The 20,917-nt window shown below is 48.1% G+C and overlaps 1 protein-coding gene across 3 annotated transcripts; it reads left to right on the top strand.

The window, feature by feature from the left end:
• The first annotated feature begins 582 nt into the window (after positions 1-582).
• E2f8 (E2F transcription factor 8) lies at positions 583-16,360 on the top strand. Of its 3 annotated transcripts, none has more exons than XM_041652155.1 (13): positions 583-720; positions 1,747-1,875; positions 3,121-3,396; positions 3,746-3,902; positions 6,070-6,384; positions 6,671-6,832; positions 8,276-8,413; positions 9,606-9,809; positions 10,119-10,206; positions 10,824-11,355; positions 14,526-14,658; positions 14,772-15,172; positions 15,557-16,360. In XM_041652155.1, exons 2-13 carry the CDS (start codon positions 1,861-1,863, stop codon positions 15,737-15,739), a joined length of 2,604 nt encoding a protein of 867 aa, XP_041508089.1. In that variant the 5' UTR covers positions 583-720; positions 1,747-1,860; the 3' UTR covers positions 15,740-16,360. The 3 variants fall into 3 exon arrangements, with proteins under 3 accessions (XP_041508089.1, XP_041508078.1, XP_041508099.1); XM_041652144.1 differs by lacking the exon at positions 583-720 and adding an exon at positions 1,123-1,467; XM_041652165.1 differs by lacking the exon at positions 583-720 and adding an exon at positions 1,947-2,047 and having other exon boundaries at positions 1,855-1,875.
• Positions 16,361-20,917: the final 4,557 nt, after the last annotated feature.

The raw sequence follows: 20,917 nt of genomic DNA, 5'->3' as shown, positions 1-20,917 counted from the left end.
TGTTCAGAGATCCGCCAACGCCCGGAGCCCGTCAACTTCGGACACCGAAGCTCCTTCTTTCTCACACGTTCTGGAAGCCGTAGGGCAGAAGCTGAGCACGTTCATGCAAAGGGTGGCATGGGAAAGGGCCCCGCTGGGGACCGAAGGGCAGGTGAGCAGACTCCGGGCTGTGCACCGGTTGATATGGCCCCAAGCTGAGGATGGCAGGGAGCCCGCGTGCCCTTGCTAGCTAGACCTGGACGAGCCAAATTTCATCCCCCAACTTCGATCTCGGATAAAGGGTGTTTGCAAAAAGAAAAAAAAAAAAAAGGAAAAGTTTTTGAGGACTTTTCCCCAAGTCTGGCTGGAGGCGGGGTCGGAGGGAGGTGCCTACAGCCTGATTCGCCGCGGCAGCGGTCCAGAGGCGCCGATTGGCGCGCGGGGTCCCGGGCCGGGAGAGCGGGCGTGGGGGGAGGGGAGGCTCCGCGCCCGCGGGAGCGGCTCGCGCCGGGAGCGGGTTAATTTCAAATCGGGGGCTGGACTGCTCCGGGACGGCCACGCTCCCACGGCCCGCCCGCCGCACCCCCCAGCCTCGGCCCCGGTGCCGCCCCCGGGCACCCACCTCTGCGCGGCGGGGCTGAGCGAGTCTCCCTGAGACGCGCGGGCTCCCGGGACCGGTGGAAACGCGTAGCCAGGAGCCCGGGCCGCCCGGAGCCGCCAGCCCCGGAGGAGGATTGACAGGTGAGCGGGGAGCTGACTGGCGCGGCGGGGCTGCGGGATCTCAAGCGGGGTAGGGTGAAGGCGGCCGTTTCCCGCCTCCCGCCTCCCGCCCAGCCGGGGCCCGTGGGGAGGAGCCGAGCTCCCGCGCAGAGGGCGGGGGAGGGACTCGTTCGCGCTCCAGCCCCGCGCACTCGGGGGCGGTGCCAGCCACGGTCCTGCTTTCCGCGCCAAATTTTTAAATCGAAGGCGGAAGGTCCGGCCCCGCCCCGGGGACCTCTAGCCAATCGCAGGCCTGAAGCGGACGTTCTGATTGGCTGGGAGCCGTCGCCCTGGAAACCGTGAGATGCTGTCTGGCGGCCCCCGGGGGCGGTGTAGTTTCGGGGAGGAGGAGCCAGTGCGTGCACCCGGCGGGAAGCAGGCGACCGCAGGGTACTGTACCTGGCCGGGAGCGCAACCTACTGTGCATCGCAGTGGCCTAGGCACCGAGGGAGACCCCTCCATAGCCGCGCATTACTGCTTATATTGAAACAAGTCTAAAAGAAGGGGTCCAAATCCTGAAGCGCTCTGTAAATGCCCCATCGCGCGTTTAGAGCGCAAAGGCTGAATTGGAGGGTTGCTCTCAGGCCGTTTCCCCAAGTTTTTCCTTCTGAGCCTGTGCACGTGTGTGTCAGGCGAAAAACTTCAGCATCTCCCCAGATGCAAGCTCGGTGTGTGCCCAATCGGTACCCGGGCTCGTACGCTCCATCCGCAGCCCGGATCAGTACACAGGTGGGTGCTTGCTACAGCTGTCTTTGAACGTGAGAGAGGACTGTCACTGCAGATTGTGTTAACTTGGAGTCTCGTGACAGGAGATGGGTTTGATGGAGGAATTTACTGCTGTCTGTTGGCGCGATCTGCCTAGAGCAGCGGCGTTTCCTCGAGGGGGGGGGCAAATATAACCCCGATTTGTCATTTTTCGTTTCTTTGTTTCAGGGGTCCTCCTGTGTCCGTGAATGCATTTTCAGCAGATCTTATTTCTCTCTTTCTGTTCTTTTTTTTTCTTTTAAGGATACTAAAAAACTTTAATAGGATCGATTGGACTTCTTGAACCACTCGAATTTGGGAAGGAGTTTAAGATTTTTCGTTTTTAAAGACACACTAAATGTATGAGAAATTGACAAAATGGAGAACCAAAAGGTATATTTAAAGTTAAGTTTACACCGTTGCTGTATTTTCCTGAGTAACAGCTAAAGTTTTTCCTTTAATAGGGCCATTGATGTCCCTTTTTGGTTGACTGTTGTTACAGAAATTGAGAAGGAAATTCTATTTTTGAAGAGGAATAGTAATCTCTCTGTTTCAATAGTTTAGTGTAAGTTTCACATACACAAGGGGAGGTATGTTGTTATTTTTTAATACTTATGGCAAGTATTTTGTAAAAATTACAAAAGACTTTGACAATGGGATTGTGTGGATTGTTTCGTTTTGTTTTGCTTTTTTTTTTTCAAGTGAACTTATATAAATTTCCCCATCGTTTTTAGATGTTTTTCCCCATCGATTTTAGATGTTAGTTAAATCCTGTGCCTGGCAGTTTTCACTGAACCTGCCACCCTTGGGTCAGCACCTCCTGAGGGAGAACTGGGCTGAGCAAATTCAGGTGCTAGCCCTATGAGACCTCTCAGCTTGGTGTCCTCTTCGGCTAAGTAGCAATGCCAACTTCAGCAGAAATACACACTGGAAGGTGCTTGATAATAGTCATGTAATACAGGATTGTTAACCCATGTTCCTAAAGTTACCGAGGAAACAGTGGGTGTCTGTTCTCTGAGCTGTTGTCTCCCAAGTAATTCTTTTTTAAGAATGGTGCCCTCCCCAAAGTGAAAATCCCAGTCCCCACTAGCCTTATGGAGTGCTAGCTTACCACTGTGTCTCCCAAGCAGGGACTGTCCCTGAGGCCTTAAATGGCTACTTCCCTTGGCTATTTTCTGTATCTGTGCCTCAAAAGTTGATGTTGAAAGCAGATTTTTTTTTTCTGGTCAAAAGTCTCGCTGGTAGGCATGAAGCCCTACCTGATAAGTCTAACCATAAGGGCACCCTCAGCTTGGCTGCTTGGTTCTCTTCCTGGTCAGCAGGGTGTTAGTGAGCCCCCACTGCACACAGCAGGTGGAGGATGGCTTTGGTCCTGAAGGCCTTTGCTTGACATGAGTAGAGGCTGCCTCTAGGAATGCAGGTCACTTAGAGAGATCAGTTCTAGTAAGAAAGGGTGTGAGCTCCAAGCTGTCTTTACAGCTCTCCTATCTGAAAATAAAATTAAAAGACAGAGCCTGTAATTAAAGTTATTTATTGATTTGATTCTTGGATCACGGGGTGAGTCCATTTTAAAGATAGAAAACTCTCTGGTAGGTTCTCTTTTGCGATGAACTCAGCTGTGACTTCCTTCTAAACCAGGAAAACCTCTTTTCTGAGCCACATAAAAGGGGACTGATGAAAAGCCCCTTGCAAGAGTCCTCGAAGGCCAACATAGTATTGGCTGAGATCCAGCCTGACTTGGGTCCTTTAACCACGCCGACCAAGCCCAAGGAAGTTTGCCAAGGAGAGCCATGGACACCCACAGCCAACCTGAAAATGCTTATCAGTGCTGTGAGCCCAGAGATCAGAAGCCGAGATCAGAAGAGGGGCCTGTCTGACAACCGTGGATTACCTGAAGCTAGAGACTGTTTGCATGTAGGTTTGCGAGGGATTTCATGTCAGCTGGGGGCTTGTTGAGGGAAGGGAGGTGAATACAGAGAGTCAAGCAATCAGGAGCCCGTGGAAGGCTGCTGTTGACCTGCTGAGCATGGAAAAGTTTGTACCCTTGGAGCACAACACTGGAAATCCTGGACCTTATGAGTGGCCTTCATCCCAGGCTTCCTTTTAAGACCATTCTAATTCCACTCCCAACCCTGCAGTGATCCAAACTGTGTGGGAGTGGGAGGTCGGGGGTAAGAAGTGTTAGTCATCTAGCCCAGATGTCCCCAATAAGTCTGTCAAACTTTATTTCAGGATGAGACATTGTTTGTCTTTTCCTCTGTAGGAACACTTATCTGGAGATGAGTTTGAGAAATCTCAGCCAAGTCGAAAAGAGAAAAGCTTGGGGTTGCTGTGCCACAAATTCCTAGCGCGGTACCCTAGGTACCCCAACCCTGCTGTGAATAATGACATCTGCCTGGATGAGGTGGCCGAGGAGCTCAGTGAGTATGCCAGTCGTCGGCATGGCTAGGAATGACAGCAAGTCCGGGGACTTAACTCACGGCACCACAGATTTAAATAAGGCCATGTGGAATTTAGAAGTCTCACAAAAGGTGATGGAGAGTGATTTCCGGGTTCAGGTTGTCTCCAGAGCTGTACAGGAAGGAAGTAGAGTTTCATAACTTGCTTTACAAATAGTTGTGACTCTGACCCTCACCTTGGCCTTGGGCCTTGAGGAGCCAGCGTATCCATAGCTACACAGAGGGATGGCTTCTGAGACTCCGCCTCTCAGCCATTTGAGATTAGTGTAGACCTGATTCTAGAGCCAAAAAGGAGTCTGGGAGATACAGGATATCTTTGAAGTCATTAAATATCTTTGTGCGCATGCATGCGTGTGTGTGTGTGTGTGTGTGTGTGTGTGTGTGTGAGTGTTTATGAGAGAGACAGAGAGAGAGTATGGGTGTACATGTTTGTTCTCGTGTGCAAAGGGTCAGAGGTCAGCTTTGGGTGTCATTCCTCAGGAGCCAGCCACCTTTCCTTCTGGGAATGAGTCTCACTGGGATCGGGGGCTCACCAATTAAATGAAGTTGGCTTTTCCTCTGGGTGCTGGGGTCTGACTCAGGCTAGCGCTTTCCCAATGGAGCCATTTCCCCAGCCTGAATGCATCTTAATCTAAAACTTGAAGAAGTATGCTCAGGATAGTGTTTTAATACGTCGCTATCACCCCATTTAAAAAGAAGAAAAGATGGCCTTTCTAAGCAGGAACATTAATTCATGGTTTAAGACTATGCTGTTTGGGTCCATCTGCTCTTCACATGCGCTCCGTCTGGCTCTCATGCATGCATGCGTGCGCGCATGCGGACTCTTTGACTCATCAGAGGAGCTTCTATAGCTCCATGAACAAAAAGGGCAAAATTCCCTTTTCCCTGGAACCTGTCTTCAGTGGAGCAGCGACTACAGAGCAAAGGACATGGCAGGAACTCACTGTGTGTGACAGACAATTCATGCTACAGAAAAGGAGGGGGATATCTAGAAAATGGTGAAAGGACCAGGTGTGTGGGAGCTGTGCTTTCTGGCCATAAACTAAGGGCTCAGATCAAGCTGATGTCCAGGGCTTGAAAGAGAAGCAGAGGTCTGGGAGGACATCAGGGAGAAAGGCTCCTGGGTGAAGGATCAGCCCAGGGTAGAGCTTTTTATGCTCCTTCTCACCCGGCAGTGGCCACTAGGGGGTGCTCTATCCAGAAAGGATATGTTATTCTGTCCAGTACTGAAGTTGAAATCAACAGTGAAGATAAAATTTCTGAAACAAGGAGAATCCCATCATGCAGAACACTGAATCCCCTTGTGGATTTAAGAGCCACAGAATTGCTAGTCTTACCATCACTGATGGTAGGCAGAACATGGGCCAAATTAGACCCCAAGAGATAGGCCTTTCTGCTTTTTAATGTAGGTTTTTGAGAAACGACATCATGGATTTTATATTTTTTCTGAAACCTCAGCACTTTAAAAAGGAGTGTGAAAGTGTGTGTGTGTCTCTCTCTCTGTGTGTGTGTGTCTGTGTGTGTGTGTGTGTGTGTGGTCTTGAAGACCAGACAGAAAAGAATGCTGAAGTCCTTGTAGCTCGAGTTGCAGGTGGTTGTGAGTCACCCAGTATGGGTGCTGGGAACTGAACTCTGGTCCTCTGGTAGAACACAGGTGCTCTTAACCACTGAGCCATCTCTCCAGCCCCAGGTCTAAGCACTACGTGCCTGTGATATGATTATGGCAGACAGGTGTGGGTACGAGGAGGGGAATAAAGGAATGGGCTCAGAATTGCAACAGTTAGACTATTTAGAGGCTTGGGCATGCCACTTCCTCTCTATCACTGCAGCAAGGTCTCAACTATATCCTCACCAGTAAGGTGCTGGTGACAATGGCCACCACACACATTAGAACACAATTGCCCTGAATGATGCAATTTGCACCCCTGGGAAGATGGTGACTAATTTAAACAGGCTCATTTCCCCTGGGAGGGAGCCATGTCTTTCTGGCCTCCGTAGTGTTTGTTATGTGTATTACATTACTGTGTTGTTCAGATGCACCTGCTGACAGACAGGAAAAGCCTTATTCCACTTGGAACACACAGCGAAAGCCTGATCCCGCTAACACACCGCCACACGTTCTTTGCAGATGTTGAACGGCGGCGGATTTATGACATTGTGAATGTACTAGAGAGCTTGCACATGGTGAGCCGCCTTGCCAAAAACCGGTACACTTGGCACGGTCGACACAATCTCACCAAAACCCTCGGGACTCTGAAGAGCGTCGGGGAGGAGAACAAGTATGCTGAGCAGATCATGATGATCAAGAGGAAAGAATACGAACAAGAGTTTGACTTCATTAAGAGCTGTGCCATAGAGGACCACGTGATCAAGTCAAACACTGGCCAGAATGGGCATTCAGACATGTGTTTTGTCGAACTCCCCGGAGTGGAGTTCCGGGCAGGTGAGAGGTGATGTCGCGTGGTGCCTGTGAAAAACGCCATGGAGCCTGCTGCTCTGCAGCTGCTGTCACTTGTTTGGGGGTTGGGTGGGGTTAGGGCTGGGGAGTCGAGGTCTCTGGCCCACCCTGGCCTCACGTCCCTGATCGTCCGTCCTCTTGTCTCCACTTGCCTAGCACTGAGGTTTTGGGCACACGCCACGGCTGTGGGCTGTCTGGTCCAAAGGTGCTATTTTTAAGGCTTGATGCTTTCCCTTCTTGTGAATTCCCTAATCCCAGTCCTTCTCTGCAGCTTCCGTGAACAGCCGCAAAGACAAGTCCTTACGAGTGATGAGCCAGAAGTTTGTGATGCTGTTCTTGGTGTCCACGCCGCAGATAGTGAGCCTGGAAATCGCTGCCAAGATTTTAATTGGGGAGGACCATGTGGAAGATCTGGATAAAAGCAAGTTTAAAAGTAAGTGTCACAACTACCCAGGAGGTTTGGCATCCATTCATGAACAACAAAGCGTCATCTTCCCTTTGACCAGGCACTGAGCAGATCTCTGGGTATGTGTCTGTGTTCACCCTCCCCCACAGTGGTGGATGCTGCTTTCACTAACTGGCGGAATTCAGCAAGACGTATAACCTTCTTACCGGTCCGACACTATGGTGTCATCTGATACGGTAGCTCTCTCCCCGTTTTACATGGTAAATACTCCCAGGGCTTAAATGAACAATCAGTTGTAAGGTAGGTCCAGCTCCTAGATCTCATCTCTCCACTACTACTGATCATTGATGGCATAAATAATTCCCACTAAATTGTCCCCCGATGGCCCTGCAACACAGATGGCCTGCTGCTTTGAAACAGTTTTAGCCAGATGGCTGCTGTGGATTTAGCTGGTTCCTAACCAGCTCTGTTCCCATGGCTATGCCAGACATTGTAGGGAAAGGTGTGGAGGAAAGAGCCAAGCAGGCAAGAGCAACCTTCCACACTCTCGCCTCCCCTGGAAGATAACCCAGATGTGAGCTGCTGGGCGACTAGCTGTATATAAAACATAGCTGCCCTGAGAGGCCAGCATTTGTAGATTTGTGTGGTCCCTGGCCTCAAGATGACATGTTCTGTAAAGCTGTACCAGTCTGCGGAAGTTCAGTCCAGATATTCCTGGGTTGACAGTACATCTACAAGACAGGATCAAGGAGAGAGTAAGGCAGTAATTCTGACAGTTCTTGGGGAAAGTACAATTTGAGAAAAACGCATCCTGATACTGCCACTTGGTCGATGATTTTCTGAGTCACCAGGTGCTCTTCAGCTCAACACTGCTTATTGGTCAGTCATACCCTTGGAAACTATTCTAGTAAAAGTGGAATGTGTCACTTGCTGAATCCTTGGGGACCACAGAAACTTCTAGCAGGGCTGTAAAGAGGGAGAGTCAGTTTGTAACTCTGTACTGTAGACTGAAGTTTCTGCCCCACCAGGTCTTACAGCTCTTCAGTCCCAAAGAAACACACAGAGGCCTGTATCAATAATAAATTATTTGGCCTACTAGTTTAGACTTTTTACTAACTAGCACTTACCACTTAAATTAACCCGTAATGTTTGTCTATGTTTAGCCACATGGCTTGACACCCAGGAACGTGACTTTTTATAAAGCAGGGTCATCTCATTGAGTCACTTCCAACTGTCCTTTCCAAATTCAGGACCAGCAGTGACTCCTGAAATACATAAAGCTCATTTTTTTTTTTTTTTTTTGGTTTTAATCCAAGCAGTGTTGTTAGAATAACTTGAAAGGAGTCAGGAGGGAGTCCCTGCCCAATGCTGGCAGGATAGCTCTTGAACACGTCTGACTTTCTTAGGAGGCAAAATCCTTGTCATCTTTCATTATTCTATTTAATGCTATTCATGCCTTTTTCCCCACAGCAAAAATTAGGAGGTTGTATGACATTGCTAATGTTCTGAGTAGCCTGGATCTCATCAAGAAAGTCCACGTCACGGAAGAAAGAGGTCGGAAGCCAGCTTTTAAATGGACAGGCCCAGAAATCAGCCCAAATACTAGTGGTGCGTATGGGGTTTTGTTGCTGATTTTCTTTCATTGCTTGTGTGTGTTTTTAATCTAGACGGATTCCTTCCCCTCCATCCTGCATGCAGCCCCACCCATGGGAAGACCATCTGTAGATGACTGGAAAAGCAGTTTGCTCATAAAGAAAGTTGGATGCTCTGACATTGGACACTCTCGGGGAGAGGTCCTTTGGTGCAAGAATTTGGAATGGAGGCCCTGGAGCTGTGGTGACAGCTGCATAACCCCGGGCCCACGATATTTATTAGTGTCCTTAGCCAGTGTCTTCTGTGACCATGCTCTCAAATCCACCACGGAATGCATTTCTTGAGAAGGCCTGTCCAACTGGAGGAGGCAGGAGGGTCTCCGCCTTCCACCCACTCTAACACTCCCCTAAGGGGAAATAAGCAAGATTTTATACATCACCCAAAGAGGAAAACCAACAGTGAATACACACCGCATTCCTCTGGTTGTGAGATACGGTCCACTCTCCAGATCCACGATTTTCATATTGAAGGGTTCAACCATAAGTTGGAAATATTTTTTGGTCTGCACCAAATATGTCCAAATGTTTTCTGGTCACTATCTCCTAAACAATGATATGTGACAGCCATGGGCATTCTATTAGGTATTTCAAGTCACCAAGAGATGATTGGAGCATAGACAGGAGGATGTGTTTCGCTTCTGTGCGTGCATATGCCATTGTGTGCAAGGCACTTGAGCTTCTGCAGCTTTGGGCACGTAAGAGGGATTCTGGAGCAAGTCCTCCTCAGATGTGGAATGCCAGCTGTGCCCTGTGGCATCAGAGATGAAGCACTGAAATACTATCTATGAAGTCACTGAAGGAGATCTGATGAGGTTCCAGTGTTTAGAGCAGGTGCTCACAGACAAAAACCCTTTGTCCCTGACGTGGTTTTATTTATTTTTACTTTTGTGCATTGGTGTTTTGTCTGCATGTATGTCTGTGTGGGGGTATCAGTTCCTCAGGAAACAGAGTTCCAAACAGTTAGGAGCTGCCCTGTGGGTGCTGGGAATTGAACCCAGGTCCTCTGGAAGAATAGCCAGCGCTCTTAACCACTGAGCCATCTCTCCAGCCCCTGTCCCTGACATGGTTTTAGAGCTGCATTTTGATTTACTCTGTTAGAAGGAAGCAGGATCAACTGGACTTTAATATACTGGCCTTTTCCCTTTCAGGCTCCAGCCCAGTCATGCCTCTTACCACCTCCTTCTTAGAGGCGGAGCAGTCTGCAAAAGAGAACTGTGCCAAAAACCTCTTTTCTACACGGGGGAAACCCAGCTTCACGCGACACCCATCCCTTATCAAATTGGTAAAAAGTATAGAAAGTGATCGGAGAAAGATCAGTTCTGCCCCCAGCAGCCCTGCCAAGAGCAGCAAAGGTATGTTTTCCTGGGAGGTCAGGGCTCTTCACAGAATTACTTTTGATCTGCTTTCTTTTAGCCTATTTCATCCCTCATAAGTCTAACTTATAAATGAATATATATTATATAAATATATATATAATATATATGACTTATATATTTATATAACTTATCAAGATTAAAAGCAGTTTGTGGGGTTTAGTGTTTAATTGCTGTGCAACTAGTTAGCAGATAGATACTTTCTGTTCCTCTGACACCTGCGTTTTCTTCCATATGAATACTTAATCTTTAGCTTGGACCATCTTCCCTCTACTTTCTTTTTGCCAGCTGAGAGTTCTCAAAATTCTCCACCTCTCCCAAACAAGATGGCTCAACTCGCTGCTATATGCAAGATGCAGTTGGAAGAGCAGTCAAGGTAGGCTGGCTGACAGCTAGAAACAAGATGGGCTGCTGTCTTGGTGTGTTGTTAGAACCGATCGCTTTACTCAAGGGTGGGCATCACCTATGGAAACTGGAGAGATAGCCTTTAAAATACCTGCCCTCAGTCATTTAAGAAAACAAAAACACTGCCTCTGTTTTCATAAAAGTATGGCTGTGACCTGGGCAAAAAGTGGTAGAGTGCAGGGGTTGGGGGATGGTTTGGTGGATAAGGTGCCTACGGCTCAGAGGTGAGGACCTGCATCTAGATTCCTATACTCATATAAAAGGCCAGGTATGGCAGCAACCATTTGTAATCCCAAAGTGAAGGTGTGGCACTGGAGGCTCATTGGCTGGCCACCTCAGCTCACTTGTTCGCAGCACCTATCTTTAATCCCAGTGTGGCGTTATGGCCACGGTAGGATCCCTAGAGCTCATTGGCCGGCTGACCTAACTAATGAACTCCAGGCTCACTGAAATGGTGGAAATCACTGAGGAAGACAGCTCCCGTCAGCCTCTGACCTCCGCGTGTACGCGTGTGCACACAGATGCAGACACAACGCTTAGGAGCCATGCAGTTCCGTGATGTTCCCTATCTATCTCTTTTTCTCCCAGTGAACCCAGGAAGAAAGTGAAAGTAAAGCTAGCAAGATCTGGGCACTACAAACCACTGGCCCCTCTGGACCCTGCAGTGAACACCGAGCTGGAGCTGCCCGCACCCTCCCTCATCCAGCCCCTGGGGGTGGTCCCCCTGATCCCTAGTCCATTGTCATCTGCAGTGCCTGTGATCCTACCTCAGGCCCCTTCGGGCCCATCCTATGCCATCTACTTGCAACCTGCCCAAGCCCAAATGCTGACACCACCCCATTGCCTGAGCCCAACAGTCTGCCCCACCCACTCCTCTAATGCTACTGGATCCAAAGACCCAACAGATGCCCCCACTGAGAGGACCACCACAGATGCCACCATGTCCAGCGCCTCCTGCAGACCCGGAAGCCTGCAGCCAGCACCGGAAAGACAGGGTGCAAAGAACCGAAGCAAGGAGACAACTGGAGAGCGAGGCACAAAGAGGGCAGGCTCCTCGGAGGACAGTGGCTCCATAAAGAAACCCAAGGAGGACCTGAAGGCGCTTGAGAATGTCCCCACGGTGAGTACAGCCTCGATGGTGTCTGGAAGTTTTAGCAATCCCATGGCCGACTCCACAAGAACGGGTGGCTTGTAACGTTTGCCAAAGCAAAGAGCAGCTTCTCAGAAGACAAAGAGTTGTCCCTTAACGTCCCTGTATCCAAATGAAGGCCCAGACAGCTAATCCTCACGTAGGGATGACGGCAGGGCCATTTTTAAACCTACAGAGGAGGGGCTGACTTGGTCTCTTTTAAAGCGTCACAGGTGGCCACCCCATACTGGAACACATGCACCTGTCATGAGAGTCATAAATAGTTTCAAAGCAGTTGTCACCGGAGGCATACAAGGGCTTCCTTTAACTCGTGCCTTCTGAGTCATTCCTCAAGGTTTGCTTGATGTCATGTACCTGGCATCTGTTGCCTGGAAGAGAATCTGCCCACCCCACCCCACCCCACCCCCCGTTTTTACAACCTACCTCAAACTTACCACAGTCTTTTTTGCGTAAGTGGAAAAGCCAAGCTGATCTTGTCGACGTGTGGGTACAGCGAATACGCATTGGCTTCTAAAGGTGTTGGCCCTCGAGGTGATTTCTTTTCTTAGGTAAGATTAGATCGGGAAAGAATGAATTGAATGTTTATTGGACAGCTAGCCACTCTTCAGGTATCAGACTCGAGGATCTTTTGCCCAGATTTGCAGGACTTGATTTGCAGGACAGCGGTGCACGCACGTGAAGCACAGTGTCATTAGCAGATGCACCTAAACCCAGAAGCAGAAGTTAATCCGTCCTTTTCCTGTGCTGTTACTTTAGTTCTCCACCTCTTTTCTTTGTCGTGATGTCATTCCCCCGGTCCCCATCCCCTCTCCCCTCAGAAAAGACTGACCTAGATCAGGTCTAAGCCAGCACCCACCTTTTTTTTTTTTTTTTTTTCAGCACCCACCTTTGATGGCAGTTGCTTCTCTGTGCTCACCCGATGGCCACCTTACAGTTTTTGTGGGCTTAAGCGATTGTATTACACGAGGATATGCCTAAAGGGCCGGGGCCCCCGTATCGGCCCAATGGCGTTATCTGGCACTGGGCTTGTTAAGGCAGCTTGAGTCTGTGTAATCTTCCCTGAGGATGGCCTCGTGGGAACTATTCATGTCACCCACTGTCTCATGGAGTATTCCCTTGCACTTGATGTACATACCGGGGGTAGGGGATCACAAGACCCTGGCTTGACTCAGTGTTCTGTGAGGGCCACAACATCTGTGGGCCAGCATGCTTGATTTTTTTCAGTGGTTTCCTGGTGTTCCCTGGGTACCCCAGATTAGAGGTTTTAGATTTCTCGTGTCCCCTAGCTCTCATCTCTGTTGAGTTCATTTTGATTCTCCTTTAGCTTGGACCAAACAGTACGAAGAAAATGATTCATGTGCAAAGTTCATTCAATAAATATGTTCTGAGAACCCCGGGCATGTAGGGACGGAGAGAAGGCAGTATTCAAATAAATGCAAACGTATCTGATAGTAGCTCATAAGGGCTGAGAAAACAACAGGATAGATGATCAGAAGCTAGGGGCTCAGAAGACTAGACGAGGTGACATTCAAGGGAAGAAACATCAAATTCATTCATCTTGCTAACTTCAAAAAGTGGAATTACTATCGGCTAAAAGAATTGTCGTAGATGTAATTTGTTGAGATTGAGGCATAGCTATTTCAGGGGTAATACAGGCTTTACTAAAGATTCAAGTGAGTCAAGCCAGCCAGGATGGATGACGATCGACATCAGCAGCCCCATGTACAACGCCCAAACCCAGTGGTTAAGGGCTCTCTATTCTTGCAGCTTTCAAGGCACCAATTCCCAATGTGAACAGTTCCAGGCCCCTGAGAAACAATTTAAATCTCTCAGCTCTACGGATTCTGAGTTCCCCAGTTCTCCAGGAGACCGATCAAGAGCCAGGGATCAAAGTGTGGGCTGTTGTTTTGACAACAGAGAGAAAAGAAGTCTGAAGAAGGTTGAAAAGAGGCCCCTGCTTCTAAGAGCTGCTTTAGGTTCTCCAGTCAGTCAGCACCAGGAGGGGAAAGCAGACTTGGGGGTGGGGGTGGGGGTATCCACACACTCTTTGTGTTTGGAAAAGCTCAGCGACCTAATAGGGTGGGAGCTACATCACCCCAACCGTCATCCCAACCGCAGTAGGAGCTTGTGCCTTTTGGCATCTGGGTCTCTAATAGGACCAGTTGGCGCTCTTTTCTGCCTGCCGGTTTGCTTTGCGTGTGAGCAGGCTGCGAGGTTTCGTCAGAATAAAATTACAAGGAAACTGTCTACCAGTGCAGTTCCTTAGTTCTAAGTCAGGAGTCAGAAAACCCAGAGGGCCATTCGCTGGGCCATAGGGTCTCTGTTGCACCCACTCCACCGTCCCTGTTGAGGTCCAACGGTCCCTGCACAAAGGGTGAGGCACATTCCAATGAAGCCTTCTCAAAAAAAAAAAAAAAAAAAAAAAAAAAGGTTGGGCATGGTTTAGGACTATAGTTCAGCCACTCCTTTCACTAAATCAGTATTGCTAGAAACTTTTTTTTTTTTTTTTTTTTTTTGTATATTAGTCCTCCTCAATGGCCCACTAAAAACTTAGTTGCCTAATGGACTGGAAAGGCTGCACGCCGTGTTCCCCATTGGGTTGCTAACAGGCATCCATCAGTTTCAGAGTCCCTCAGTAAAGACGTTTTGTGTTAAGTTTTTCCAAAGCCTGTTTGGGCTGTGATTCAATATTTCCTGTTTAAATCTCCTAGAAACAGTGTCCCTCGGAATACTCTCAGGGGAATACCAAGTCTTCAGAATTAAAGATCAATCCAGGAGTGACCCAGCAGGGTCATATGTGGCGTTTGTCACTGTTAAACTTGGCTCCGGCAGGGATATCTGATTACAGGAGTTGGGATGCCAGTGTAAAGATGATGTACTGGCTGAGCCTACCCTTAAGTAGCCTCAAGTGGTATCTTCTGAGTTGAAAATGGTGGTACCCAAGGGTCGTCCCAGCCCTGGGGAGACTGAAGCAGGAGGACCCAGGGTTCAAGGCCAGCCTGGGCTATCTGGGTGGCTACACTGATGGCCTAAACTGCTCTAGAAAAGCAGCCAAGAGATGGTTCCGGAAGGGGACGGTACCTGACCCTGTTCTTCTTTTGGTACGTGTGTGAAATCAATTCTTTCTCCTTATTTTGTAGACCCTGTTCCCATCAGGGTACCTAATCCCTCTCACCCAGTGCCCGTCCCTGGGGGCAGAATCCGTGCTGTCTAGCACAGAAAACTCAGGTACACTTTCCCCAAACCACAGGATCTACGGCTCCCCGATTGCAGGTGAGTATATGCCAGATGCCATTCAGAGCTGAGCTGGCCTGCAGTCCCCTTATCATCTTCCTGAACAAGTAAATGTCTGATCTTAAGACTTAGCCCTTCCCCCCCTTTTCCAGGTGTTATCCCGGTGGCATCATCTGAACTCACTGCTGTGAATTTTCCCCCTTTTCATGTGACACCTTTGAAACTTATGGTCTCCCCAACATCTGTGGCAGCCGTACCTGTTGGGAACAGCCCAGCTCTCAACTCAAGCCACCCTGGCCCTGCCCAGAACCCAAGCTCAGCCATTGTCAACTTCACCCTGCAGCACCTTGGACTCATCTCCCCTAGTGTGCAGATGTCTGCCAGCCCCGGGCCTGGAGCTAGCACAGTCCCTGTGTCCCCTCGTGTTGAAGCAGCTAGTGTCATACCAGATAACTTGAGCTTTCGGCAAGGGAGGGCAACCAACCATGACTCGCCAGTGCTGGGCCAGAGCCAACTAAATGGACAATCAGTTGCTGGGGCAGGACCACAACAGGTAAGAGTATTTGCATTTAATTTAAAGATAGGCCTAAAACTTGAAGATGGCCTTGATGTTTTGATCCTCCTGCTTCTGCCTCCCGAGTGCTGGTATTGCCATTTAATTTAATTATTGAATCATCTGTATCAGGAGGCTCGTGTTCCCCTCTTTGGAGAGGGAAGTGTTCTTCCAGCCCCAAGAAGAATGCCCAAGGCACCCATGAGATTTTGTCTCCTCTTAGTGACAATAATTCAAAGGAACTAGGGGCTTTCCATGCGGATATCAGGATGTATTAGTCTCCCAGAATGCCACAGACCAATCATCCAGCCCTGTCTTGAGTCTTCTGGGGAGTGTTAGTCACCGTTAGTCTAACGCCGTTTTTCCTTTGCTCTCTCCAACCAGTCTGTTCCTGTGACACCCAAAGGCTCCCAGTTGGTGGCTGAGAGTTTCTTCCGTACCCCAGGTGGACCAACCAAACCTACCAGCTCACCCTACATGGATTTTGATGGTGCTAACAAAACCTCCTTTGGAACCCTCTTTGTCCCACAGCGTAAACTGGAAGTCTCAACTGAGGATGTCCACTGATTGACCGAAGACGGTGGTTTAATTTAATTTCCTAAAGAGCTATTTAATGAGATGATATACACATACGGATTGAGAGAATACCACCTTTGAAAATACTGTAAATACTTTGGGGGTTTTACTCAATATCACCGCGATATTTGTCATGCTTACGCATGTGTGTGCATGTGTATATATATCTATATAGATGTGTATATAGATATATATACACATGCACACACAAATTTGTACAAGGCCAAATTCAGCCTTCTGTACTATAAAGTAAAATGATGACCTAAGGTACATTAACTTCTAGGTCAGAAAGACTCATTTTTTTTTCACCTGTGCCTGTATTATTATGCAATTTACACTTTACTACCCTTTCAGTAAATGTTCGGCTTACCTAACACAGCTCCTGCTCAGACTTTTTGCACAAAGGAAATGCTGTGTGACGTATAATGTATTTTTACCTAGGGAGGAGATAGCTTTATTATTATTTTTTTTTTTGTAATTTCTTTAATCCTTTGCTGTTGCAGTCTGTCTTTTTGTAGAGTTTACGACCCTCCTCAATCAAGTCTGGAAAAATTATTTATAAAATGTATTTTTAATCATAAGTTGTTAAAATTAAAAGTCTTCTAAAATGTAGTTAATGTTTTCACTGGGCCTCTTAGGGCACTCACTGTTGGGCACTTGCCTGATCTCAGGGACAGTTTCTTGGGAAAGGCTTCCTCGGATACTTGGAGTTCATAGGAAGTGTCCACATTCTCCCAGCTCCCCCCCCCCCCCCCCACACACACACACATGGTCCTGAGCCTTGCTAGGATAGTGACAACATGGTGTGGAGAGGCCAAATGAGCAGATGGAAGGCAGGAGGAGCTTCGGCAGCCCTGGCTCTGCCCCGCACCCATCCCAGGCCTACTCTACACTGTCCTACGCCTTCTCTGTGATCCAGCTCCAGAGAAGAAACAACAGTAAGGATTCTACTTCCCTCTAGGTAGGGAACCACCATGCACCGGCACCCGCAGTGAGCTCCAGGAAAAGGACTGAGCTAGGGTGTGTCCAGCGTGCATCTTGGTGAGCCGTTAGGGGAGAAGCTGCATGCTGAGAAGTTAAGGGCCTCCTCTGGCCTGGATCTCCCCAGAACATCGTATCTTCTTCCTATGTGCTGATGTCACAAGCTACAGGACGCTTGAGTTGCATGTTATGAGCGAGGACCACAAGGCCACTGAGACAGAATAAGGCAACAAATCCGAGGGAACTGTGAGGACTCGACCTTCCCGTCCAACAGTGGGAGGCTCTGAGCTGCTGTGCACATTCAAGGTCACCCCCTGGGAACACGCATTCTCTTTGTGTGGCTAAGCACAGGCAAGACGGCAGATTTTCTGGTTGACTTTAGCCTTCTTCCTCTGCACCAGAGAACCAGTGTAAGGAATTTCCTCCAAGGAACTCCACTTCTGTTTATCTAGCTGCAAACCTTTTGGAAACAAATGCAGAGGAAACGATGCTGTCAAAAACGGCCCCTGCTTTTAAAGAACCTGAGTTCATACTTGGGGAAGATATAAATCCATAAGGCATTTCCATGCACTAGAGTTCCCTCTGGCAGATATGGAGGGAATAGTTGCACAGAAGCCACTAGACTTAACTGCACACACAGCACAGCCACGAGCTCTTGGGAGGTGGGTCTCCTTAAATTGCCTTGGCAGCCCCTGTGGACAGGGTAGAAAACAGTGTTCTGTTCTTGTTCTCAATCCTCCATGTGAAGAACCTCCCTGGGAAAATTAGATGCCCAGGAAGAAATGTTACTGGTACATTAGATGTCAGGACAGCTCTGCAAACTGAATCTCTTGGTTGTGCAGCTCACAGAATTGTGAAGCTACCCCCTTGATCACCACCTCCTGGTGTTTTCCACCCTTCTTGAGTATGGGAAGGTCCTATGCCTTGCTTCCAATCGATAAGACTCTGTAAAAGAATGGGGTATGTGTGATATTGTGTGTTTGTATGATTTTATCAGACTAGTTCACATCTTCTCTTGAGTCTTCTTGCTGGTTTTGAGGATTTAGCTACAAGAGTCCAAGGAAGTGGGCTGCCTTTTGGAACTACAGGTAGCCAACAACTAACACAGTCAGGAAGAAACAACTTGAGTTCCACCTATAGCCACAGAGAACTGAATCCCGCCAGCACCTAACTAGAGATCAGAGTGTGAAGGGCCCCAAAGGCTCATGTGTTGGTCCCCAGTATTAAGAAGTAGGGACCTCTAGCAGGTGAGCAAGAGCATGAAGAATTAAACCATTGACAAATTCATAATTTGATGCAATACGAGGAAGTGGTTGAAACCTTCAGAGGTGGGGCCTGGTTAGAGAAAGTAGCCTCACCGTGGACAAATGCAGTCCTTGAAAGGGACTTCTGGCCCTGGCCCCTCCAGCCATCCCTCGGGGCTACCATGCCGTGAACAGCTTGGCATCAGACAGCCCCCTAACAACAGTCAAATGGCCATGTCCGGGGACCTCTGTAGCTGTTAGTCAAAACAGCTTTCTTCCTTTAGATTTTTTCTTTTCTGAGATATTTTTGCCACAGCAATAGAAAGCTGGCAAGATCATTCCATTGGGGAGCCTCAAAGGGATCACAGCCCCAACTGGCCACCTTGTCTGAAGCCCCAAACAGCAAGCAGATGGGTGCTGTTTTAAGATACTAACTTTGTGGTAATTCTGTTGAACAGCGGTAGATATGCGCACCCACATAGACCACCGGGGTTTATAAATATTCTCCTCCTGTCTGTCATAGTATGGTTCATTGTTTGATGGTGTCCAGAGAAGGAAACGTGACTCCATGGACTTTTCTAGAATTGTGCTCCGTTTCCTCAGCTGGGATCAACTGTCAAGGCGCTAGGCACGACCGCAGCGAACACTCACCTGAGCAATTTCTTTTCCCACATGGCTCTCCCATATCCCTCCCCAGCCCCCTTTGTGAGACAAGGTTTAATAAAGCCTATGCTGGCCTCAAACTCAGAGTAGATGAAGATGATTTTGAACTGTGATCCTCCTATTTCTAATTCCCGAGTGCTTCAATTACGGGCCAATGTGTGCAGTCCTGGCATATGCAGTACTAGAGACCGAAGCAGGGCCTTGTGGATGCTAAACCAGCATTCTGCCAACAGAACTATATCCTCAGCTCATCCCTTCTTGGGAAATTTTGTTTCCATGGGGATGAAGCCCTGCGGATCATAGCTGGAGGCCACTTCATGCCTACTAGGAGTAGATCAGACGTCCAACCTTGCCTGAACTCCTGGAGCAGTGCGTACTTTATTCTACCAGTTGCCTGGCCACTCTGACTCCTTTCTGCACCTCGGCTCTAGTTTCCTAGCCTCTGCATAGGTGCCCACCTATGTGTAAATCTGAGCACAGCTGTCTGCTGGTCCCCGGAGCCTTTGTTATTTCTCCATTGAGTTTCTCTTGCTCAGAGCAGCCAGCTGTTTCTGTGGCTGTAAAACCAAAAGTCACCAAAAGCACAACCAAGGCCTTCAGAATACCCGTCTCACCAGAGAAAATAAGTGGCTCACTCGAGTACAAATGGCAACTCAAAGACTTGAGTTGAAATATGTGGTATGAGATAGAAGGAACCAGAGCAATACAGTTGACGCAAGAAAACAAGCAACAACAACAATAACAACAAACTACAACAGCAAAGAAGGCCCACTTAAAACCCGCTGTAAAGCCAGTTTCCCCAACCTTGTCCTTTTCAAGTGGTTAAGGTTCCCAAGATGTTGGAGAAAGAGACTTGAATTTATGGCAGAGTTTACCTATTAACTGCGTGATAGGGTGGGCTAACTGTAGATCCTTCATATTCACCACCGGTAGCCGTGTGGTTCTCAAAGAAAACATCATTCTAGGTTAAAATGTTATCGGTCCATAATCTACTTAAAGAAGAAGTTTATACCTCCATGTTCTACTCTGGGAAGCTATCAGGAATCGTTGATGGGACCAGACACTGAAAGAGGGCTCATCACAATGGTCAACTGTAGAACAGCAGGTAGGAAGTACTAGCATCATCTTCCAGTCAAGCCATCTGCAACATGCTTAGAGACTACAGACGGTCCCTGGTTTATGCTTCGCTTTATGACTACAGGGGTTTATTATAGTATAAAAGTGATAGGCATTCATCACTTTGGATTTTGAATTGTAATCATGTCCTGGGCTAGCGACATGCATTGCCATGGTCTCTGGCTGTGAGACTCATGGGGTTGTGAGAAACCGGATGCTTTTCCACAGAGCATTGTGCCGCTCTTCTATGCTCCCTACAATATTCATTGTGTGAAAATCTTCTCAGATTTTACCCTGAATGAAAATATGTTTAGGACCAGGGATGTTCCTTCGTAGTATGCTTAGCTAGTATGCACAAAGCTCTGGGTTTGATCCCCAGTCCTGCTTTAAAAAGACATGGTGGTACCATGCCTGTAACCCCAACACTTAAGAAGTAGAGGCAGAAGGATCAGAAGTTCAAGGGTACATAGTGAATTTGAGACCACCTTCAGCGAATGAGAAGGAAAAGAAAAACATTTTTTGTTTTAGATACAATATATCAGGATCTTTCATAAGCGATAATGTGGCTCCTGGACTCCTAAGCAGGGCGGTACCACAGTTTAACCTCCTCTTCCCAGCTCCTAACTACTATTTCTGAATATAACACAATGGACACCACTTAGGCAACTGAAAATACAGTTGTGCTTCAGAAGTTATTAATTAGGTAAACCATCATCCTTCTGAAATCAATGGCCCAGAATTTTATGTTTATAGCCCTGTATTTTAAATTTTTATTGTGTTTGTTTACTTACTAATTCCTTTCCTTACTGTGTCTGTGTGTCCTCGCTAGGGCATACCTGTGGTCAGAGGACAACCTGCAGAATCAATTCTCTTCTTCCTTAGGGATTTAACTCAGGTTATTGGGCCTGGTGTCAGTGCCTTTACCTGCTAAGCCATCTCCTGGCCCATTGGTCCACGTTTTATAGTTCTTGGTCTCTAATTGCTTTGTCTGCCTTCCCTCATGATGGATGTCTTTCCTGACCCAGAAAATCTGAAGGCTTCCCAGGGAACTCATGTCTCCAACCTTGCCTTTATAAACCATCCCGAGTCAGTAGATTCCTTTCTGACCACTTACTGAGTGAGGTTTCTTTCCTCTCTGATGGGGAACAGGGACATAGCTTTGGTC

Source organism: Microtus oregoni, unplaced genomic scaffold (assembly GCF_018167655.1).
Source record: "Microtus oregoni isolate MIOR12 unplaced genomic scaffold, Mior012 000000F_ref0000247, whole genome shotgun sequence".
Taxonomy (NCBI): Eukaryota; Metazoa; Chordata; class Mammalia; order Rodentia; family Cricetidae; genus Microtus; species Microtus oregoni.
Note: the sequence above shows the minus strand (reverse complement) of the source record. Positions and strands in the feature narration are given on the sequence as shown.